Below are 8,253 nucleotides of genomic sequence, written 5' to 3'. Positions count from 1 at the left end.
AACTCGATCTGACTCTGTCATTCTGGCTGACCAGGAATATATACCACGTACTCCAGGCTGGGCTCGAACTCTCGGAAATCCTCCTACCTCGGCCTCCCAGAATGAGGAATTACACGCTAGTCTTTTTTTTTTTTTTTTTTTTTGGTTTTTCGAGACAGGGTTTCTCTGTGACTTTGGAGCCTGTCCTGGAACTAGCTCTGTAGACCAGGCTCGTCTTGAACTCACAGAGATCCGCCTGCCTCTGCCCCTGGAGTGCTGGGATTAAAGGCGTGCGCCACCATCGCCCGGCTTACACGCTAGTCTTAAAATCTAATTTTGTTTGTTTGTTTGTTTGGTTTGGTTTGGTTTTTCAAGACAGGGTTTCTCTGTGTAGCTTTGGAATCTGTACTGGCACACTCTCTGTAGACCAGGCATATGAACCACCACTGCCCGATTTAAAATCTATTTGAAACAATTGTGAATAATCAGATGTGTTTAAGACGGCAATTAACTTCTGAATTGTGGTGAAGTAAGTTTTGGACCAACTTGGTCCATGGGTTTTCTCTTCTCTTTTTATTTTTTTCTTCTTCCATAAAGCAAGGTTTCTCTGTGTAGCCCTGACTGTCCTGGAACTCGCTCCGTAGATCAGGCTGACCTGGAACTCACAGGGATCTGCCTGCCTCTGCCTCCAAGTGCTGGGACGAAAGGCGTGCGCCACCACCACTCGACTTTTAAAGAGAAACTTTAAAGATACGTAGCAGTCTGGGCATGGTGGCTCACGCCTTTTAATCCCAGCAGTCCGGGAGGCAGAGGCAGGTGGATCTCTGAGTTTAAGGTCAGCCTGGTCTACATAGTGAGTTCCAGGACCAGAGCTGTGCAGGAAAACCCTGTCTTGAAAAACAAAAAACTGAAAGTTGTTTCAAAGCCTAGTGTGTTGGTACTTGTAGCCTGTAATTCTAGTAATCTGGAAGCAGCAGCAAGAAAGTCTTGAGTTTGAGGCTAGCCTGGGCTACGTACAGATGTCCTTTCTCAAAAGAAAAATGAACAGTGTGTTGACAGACACCTGTAATCCTGGCGGTCAGGATCTAAAGGAGCACTGCAGTGAGAGATCAAGAATACCTGGGATGGGGCTGGAGGGACAGCTCAGCACTTAAGAGCACTGGCTGTTCTTTTAGAGGGCCCACATGGCAGCTCACAGCTGTCTGTAACTCTAGTGCCAGGGGATCTGACACCCTCACACCAATGCACATAAAATAAAGTATTCAAAAAAGAATACCGCCGGGCGGTGGTGGCTCACGCCTTTAATCCCAGCACTCGGGAGGCAGAGGCAGGCGGATCTCTGGGAGTTTGAGGCCAGCCTGGTCTACAAGAGCTAGTTCCGGGACGGGCACCAAAGCTACAGAGAAACCCTGTCTCGAAAAACAACAACAACAACAAAAAGAATACCTAGGCTATATAAAGAGTTCTAGGTCAGCTTGGAATATAAACTGAGCCGGGCGGTGGTGGCGCACGCCTTTAATCCCAGCACTCGGGAGGCAGAGGCAGGCGGATCTCCGTGAGTTCAAGACGAGCCTGGTCTACAGAGCTAGTTCCAGGACAGGCTCCAAAGCCACAGAGAAACCCTGTCTCGAAAAAACAAAAAAAAAAAAAAACAAAACAAAAAAAAAAGAATATAAACTGAGACCTTATTTCAAAACAGCCACCATGAAAATTGTTTTTCTCAAAGAGTAGTGGAATTACTAAAAGCAAGGACTTCATCCATGGTGTACACCTTTAGTCCCAGCACTTTGGGAAGCAGAGGCAGGTGGATCTTCAGAGGTTCCAAAACCAGCGTGGTCTGTATAGAAACAGGTGGGCTTCAAGAATAGCATGGTTTATTTACAAACAGGACAGCCAAGGCTGCTGCACAGTGAGACCTTGCCTAAAAAAGAACATTGACCAAACCTGGGATCAAATCTCAGATCTGACTTTTCCACAGCTGTGTGAATTCTTAGGGGAGACATCTCCCTCAAACCACTTTACATACTGTTTTCCTAGCTTTATAATAATTATAAACCTAGTTAGCCATTCAGTGGTGGTGCACACCTTTAATCCCAGCACTCAAGAGGCAAAGGTAGGCAGATATCTGAGTTTGAAGCCAGTCTGGTCTATAGAGAGAGCTCCAGGACGGCCAGGATTACACAGAGAAACCCTGTCTGGGAAAAAAAAAAAAGCTATTATAATCATAATCCCAACCTCACAGAAAATATTAAATAGAACTCCAGGGTTAATGACACTTTATTTATACAACACTTTCATTTGACAGATATTTGGCAAATAACCAATATTTATCAGATATTCAGGTGCACCATGGTTTGGGCCCTAGGGAAAAGCACAGGTCTGATATCAAAATGTGCAGGTGTGGTGGCACCTGAAGCCAGACCATCTGAACAACAGACTGTACTTTGTCTATAGACCTACAGCTGCAGAACACTATCATTGCTATGCTCGGGCCTAGGCAGCTGTGCCTAGGCCCCAGCATCTTGGCTATCATCCCACCCCTTTGCTCTAGCTCTGAGATAAAACCCATAAAGCCTTTAAGCCCCTGACCAGAGAGCAAATTCTTCCCCCACTCATCCTCCCAACCCAGCCCATAGAAGAGTAAGGATTTAGGGAGTAAAACATCAGGGTAAAAATAGGTCACTGTAGGAGGATGGTAATCCCCAACAATGGCTGACCAGAGCAGCCAGCCCTGCTAGGAGAGGCGTGCTGCTCCTGGCCATTTAATAGGTCTAGAAAACTTTCAGGATCTGAAGCCCCAACCTATCCCCCCAACCCTAACTGTATTCCCGGACTAATCCAGATGTCCCAAAATGACATAGCCTCTACACTGGACTAATTCTCAGTCCCAGATCTTGTTGACTATAACGATGCCTATGTTAAAGTTATTTATAGATCCTTTCATTCCAAGTACTCTCTACTGCACTTTCTTTTTTATATAATTGATTTTTTTTTTTTTTTTTTTTTGGTTTTTCGAGACGGTTTCCTTGTGAAACAGTCCTAGCAGTCTTGTAACTAGCTCTTGTAGATCAGGCTGACCTTGAACTCACTGGGATTCACAGGCCTCTGCCTCCCCAGTGCTGGGATTAAAGGTGCATGCCACTACCACCCAGCCAATCTATTTTTATTTTATGTACATTGGAGGTTTGCCTGCATGTATCTCTGTGTGAGGGCATCGGATCCCTGGAGCTGGAGTTACAGACAGTTGTAAGCTGCCATGTAGGTACTGGGAATTGAACCCGAGTCCTGTGGAAGAGCAGTCAGTGCTCTTAACTGTTAACTGAGCCATCTCTCCAGATCCCCATAGTGCACTTTTTATCCTTAGATTGGGTGCTAGAGACACAGAAGGTACCCCTTACCCTTGAGGAGTCCACAGCTGGGAATTTTCACTGGGACTTGGGAATTATAAACCAGTGTTACACTGAGACAGGGAAAAGCACAACTTCTGTGTCTATCTAGAGGTGGTTTTTATTCAACTTATATACAGAGTTACAGAGTATTTTCTAGAAGAGGTAATACTAAGCAAGATATAGCTGTTTCTTGTTGACCAAGAAGAAATAAGAAAGAATATTTTATTAAAAATATAGATGTACAGGGCCAGCACAATAAGTTGCCAAGCATGGTGACCTGAGTTCAATCCCCAAAATCGGTATAGTGGAAGGAGAGAACTGACTCCTCCTAGTTGTTCTTCTGACCACCACATGTGTACTGTGGCACACCCGCAGCACTCATGCCCCCCATGCGCGCGCTCTCTCTCTCTCTCTCTCTCTCACACACACACACACACACAGTGTATTTTGTAAAACACATATACAGCCCTGGCAAGGTGCTACACAAATTTAGTTACAACACTCAGGTAGCAGAAGTGGGCAAGATCTTTAAGTATTTGAGGTCATCTTGGTCAATGTAGTGAATTTCAGGACAACCAGGACTGCATAGTGAGACTTTCCCCAAAAAAAGATACACCCAAAAGAATAAAAAAAATTCCATTTTTCTTTCAAGAAATTTCTGGTGGCCAAAGGTAGCAGATTCAGGATTCTAGGTTTTGATTCAGCATTCAGGATTCTAGGTTTTGTGGGTTTTTTTTTTTTTTTTTTTTTGGTTTTTCGAGACAGGGTTTCTCTGTGGTTTTGGAGCCTGTCCTGGAACTAGCTCTTGTAGACCAGGCTGGTCTCGAACTCACAGAGATCCGCCTGCCTCTGCCTCCCGAGTGCTGGGATTAAAGGCGTGCGCCACCACCGCCCGGCTTGTGGGGTTTTTTTTTTAAAGTGTTTTTGTTTGTTTTGTTTTTGCTGAGTTTTGTTGTTGAGATGTGGTTTCTCTGTGTAACTGGCTGGCCTTGACCTTAGAGATCCACCTCCCCCTGAGTTCTGAGATTAAAGGCGTGTGCCACCGCCACCACTGCCTGGCTCAGGATTCTCCTTCAGAAATGTGATGCGAGCAATAACTGGTGTCTAGAAGTGGAGATAAAAGTCTATGCCAATGAGCGAGGCTGGAGAGATGGCTCAGAGTTTCAAAGTTGTATTCCCAGCACTCACGTGGGGTAGCTCACAAACTTCTGTAACTCCAATTCCAGGAGATGTGGCACCCTCCTCTGAACTCTGGGGGCACCAGGCATGTACATGGTGCACCTGACTGTTCCTCTCTTTCACCGTGTGTGTGCGTGTGCATGTGTATGTGCATATGTGCATGTATGTGTCAACAGCCTCCCAACATGGGTATCATAAGCCTGGCCTTCCAAGCTTAGTCCCTGTGATGCTAACAGCCTCTTTTGCAAATCCCTCTCCATATCTGCTCACCTTTCTTGTACCACTTCTTTTTTTTATGACAGTTTTTGATAGTTATTACTTTATTTTTTGTATTTTAAGACAGGGTTTCTCTGTGTAGCCCTGGTTGTCCTGAAACTTGCTCGTAGACCAGGAAAGCCTTGAACTCACAGAGATCCGCCTGCTTCTGTTTCCCAAGTGCTAGGATTAAAGGTGTGTGCCACCCCGACACCTTGTTATTTCTGATCGTATGAGTACATGTGCACACGTGGAGGTCAGAGGATAACTTGCCAGAGTCAGACCTCTCCTACCTTTTGGTTTTACACTGAGTGGTGAGCCTTCTCATTGCTTGCACTGTGTGTGTTCACCAGAGTCAACCCTGGGTGTCATTCCTCAGGTCCCATCTACCTTGTTTTTTGAGATAGAATCTCTTAGTGGCCTGGCTCACAGACTAGGCTAGGCTACATTAAGCCCCAGAGATCCACTTCTTTCTGCCTTCCCAAGTGCATGGCACTACACTGACTTTTTACATAGATCCTAGGGGTCAAACTGAGGTCCTCATGCTTGAGTGGCAAGCGCTTTGCCTAGCAAGCTCCCCATCCCTTCCAAACCAGTTGTAAGGCTGCTGTCTTCGTGAGCTACCATGCCCTGTGTGCTACCTCCTGCCTTCAAGGACTGGGTAGGTAGAACTGGTCCTGCAGGAACACAGAGCTGGCTTATGCAGGACCTTATAGGCAAGAGGGGAGGAGTGTAACACAAGCATCAGTTTCTCAACCTAGAAAGTAGAGGGACTGAATAATAGTAGCCCATGAGGAAGCCATGGAGAAGTCCACAAAAGTCATAGTGTTTATTCAAGGAATGGTACCATATGCCTATAATCCTAGCACCTCAGAAGAGGCAGGAGGATCACTCCAAGTTTGAGGCCAGCCTGGTCTACATAGTGAGTTCCAGGCTAGTCAAGAGCTACTAAAGAAGGTGCTATTTAAAATAATAATAATAAACAAATTAACATAGCATTAGCATAGAGTTAACTTTCTCTGTTCTTCTGCCCCCACTGGAATGAATAGGGGCTCTGCCCACACCATCTACTCTCATTTTATGGCTTCCAAAACACCTTCTTGAATCATTTTGTTTTCTCACTGCAAACCCCAAAGAGCAAGCTTCTGGAGAGCAGAAGCCAGATCACCTCCTCATTATGGCTTCAACTTGTGTAAGTTCAGATCCTGTCAGGGGTTTGAATGTGGACTTCTCTTTGGACAGTCTAGTCCAGACCTCGAAAGAGAAGACTGAGCACCAAGTCTGCACGTCTTGAAGGCTGAGGTGATAGTTTAGCAGAGGGAGGTGCAGGTAAGGCACCAGGAGACGGCAGGAGCCTGAGAGAGACTTTACCTGGCCACTAGGGGTGAGTTCTGGACCCCATTGGTTCCCCACATTCCTGTTGGGTTGGGAAGGCAGAGAAAGGCTGTGCATTCCAGCAGATCTTGGGTCTCTACAAGAGCTCTTGGGATCCGAGGTACTCCTGGGATCTAAGGTGTAATGGAAAGAAACCTCAACACTGCCATCATGAAACAAATGTTTGTAAGGGTGGATGAGTCCCTTGTGGAGGTCCTGAGCCCGCCCATTCCATGCTGGGATCAGCTTCTGGGGGCCCTTGCCTTTGCCAAGAGGGTCACAGCCAGGAGAAAGAAAACAGCTTGGTGCAAATATAAATACCTTTAATGAAAATTATACACACTCTACAGAGCCCACACGGCGGCCACTGCATGCAGTGATGGGAGGCATGGGCACTGTTGGCTAGCCAACCAGACTGTTTAGGCCAGAGGCCCCAGGAGGCAGGCAAGTGCCAGAGCAGCAGCAAGCAATGCAGGGGCTGGGGCTGGAGCGAGCACAGGAGCTGTGGCTCGTAGTGTCTCCTGGTTGGTCTCTGGGCCAGCAACCATCTCCCGAACACTCACAGGAGCGCCACAGAGGATGTGCAAGTTATCTGGGTGGGGGGCACGGCGAGCTTCTCGCTGCAGTGACTCCCACACTGCAGCGGCTTCCTCTGGGCAGCCGGACAGGACCCGAGACGCACAAGCATGGAAGTCATTCCAGGATCTGTTACAGAATGGGGTTAGGGGAGTTGGGCAGAGATTTTAGAGTGGGAAGAGATTCAAGGCCCTGAGGTTGTTGCCCCAGTGGCACAGATTATCAGGTGGTATCTCCCACTAGCCCATTGCCTCCCACCTGCTGGTACCTGCAGACAGTCTGTAGCTCGCCTCCGCGGCCCATGCCATCCCCCAGGCGGATAAGACACTCAGCAAAGCCTTGGTATATGGTATCACAGTGGTTTGGGCCTTCAGAGGCCACAGCTAGAGAGGGTACAAAGACTAGGAATGGGGTGGGAATAGAGAATAGTTGATAGAACGAGCCAGGGTCCATTCATCAGAATCTTGTTTACCTGGCAGTGCTCTGGGGACATGACTCAGCGTGAAAGAGGTGCCCCAGGGAACTTCAGGCTACCTGGAGATCACTTGTCTTAAAGTTAGGATCTGGACTGTGATGCACATGGAAGATGTGATGTGGGAACAGGAAGGGTTATTGGGTCCAGAGCTCAGCTCCTTCTCTAGTTTCTGGGGCTCTAGGTCAATTCAGGGATTCAGGGGTATAGGAAGCATGAAGTCATGGGCAGAAGGCAATCTTTCTGTAGTTTTAATGAGCTTCAGCTGGAACACCCATTGCCTCCTCCTCAAAGACAAGAGTCTCTGCTGAAGCTAAGCGGCAGGGTGGGGAACCAAAGCCAGTCACCCTAAGCTCAGGGGTCCATGGCCTCAGTTCTGCTAGGGGTCACAAACTCCCTTTGTCAGAAGAGGGGCTACAGGATTTAGAAGGTCTTCTCCCACAACTGAGCTGTTTGCACACTCTCCATGCTGAAGCCACTACCACACTTTCCTAGAGCTTACTGTTGAACTCTACCCTGAGCCCTGTGCTCCTTCACCCTACACCCAGTCTAAGAACTCTGAGAAGGGCTGCAGCCTGGGCCCAGGACACTCACACTCACCGAGTGGCGGCAGCAGCAGCAACAGCGTCAGGGTCAGGGCACAGGGTAGCGGCTGCCAGCGGCAGCGGCAGGGGCAGTGGCAGCAGCAGCACATCATCCCTGGCTGTGAGCCTAGTGCAGGAGCTAGAGGCTTGGAGAGCTGCCTGTGGGCCCAGCCCCCAGAGGAAGGGATCCTGATTGGATAGGAGCTGGAGGCGGGGCCTCATCCCAGCTGTCAGCCCCACCTCCAGGACCCAGATTGGCAGAGAAGAAAGGAAGGACCCCAGAGGGCAAAATTGCCTAGAGAGGAGATGTGTTGATGCTAAGCCGGCTCTAGGAGCTTTGTCTGAATTGGACAGGGGAGATAGAAGTAGACGGTTTATCAGATGACAATGGGTGCCAGGGGACCCCCAGGTGGGCTGGTTTAGACATGCTCCCCCAAAGGGAGGA

At 48.1% G+C, this 8,253-nt stretch overlaps 1 protein-coding gene across 1 annotated transcript; it reads right to left on the bottom strand.

The window, feature by feature from the left end:
• Positions 1-6,488: 6,488 nt before the first annotated feature.
• On the bottom strand, positions 6,489-7,921 carry Nrn1l (neuritin 1 like). Its single transcript, XM_041650933.1, has 3 exons — positions 7,825-7,921; positions 7,021-7,153; positions 6,489-6,881 (listed from the first exon to the last, which is right to left on the bottom strand). The coding sequence occupies exons 1-3, from the start codon at positions 7,919-7,921 to the stop codon at positions 6,596-6,598; spliced, it is 516 nt and encodes a 171-aa protein (XP_041506867.1). The 3' UTR covers positions 6,489-6,595.
• Positions 7,922-8,253: the final 332 nt, after the last annotated feature.

Source organism: Microtus oregoni, unplaced genomic scaffold (genome assembly GCF_018167655.1).
Source record: "Microtus oregoni isolate MIOR12 unplaced genomic scaffold, Mior012 000004F_ref0000308, whole genome shotgun sequence".
NCBI classification, from domain to species: domain Eukaryota; kingdom Metazoa; phylum Chordata; class Mammalia; order Rodentia; family Cricetidae; genus Microtus; species Microtus oregoni.
This window is presented reverse-complemented; position numbering and strand designations above follow the sequence as displayed.

What these genes read in the sequence shown, in the direction of transcription:
- Nrn1l (XM_041650933.1), bottom strand. Translation starts at nt 7,921, where the DNA reads ATGATGTGCTGCTGCTGCCACTGCCCCTGCCGCTGCCGCTGGCAGCCG. An exon ending in GCTGCTGCTGCCGCCACTCG is followed by an intron (nt 7,154 to 7,824) that starts GTGAGTGTGAGT and finishes CCCCATTCCTAG; the next exon opens with TCTTTGTACCCTCTCTAGCT. An exon ending in GAGCTACAGACTGTCTGCAG is followed by an intron (nt 6,882 to 7,020) that starts GTACCAGCAGGT and finishes ATTCTGTAACAG; the next exon opens with ATCCTGGAATGACTTCCATG.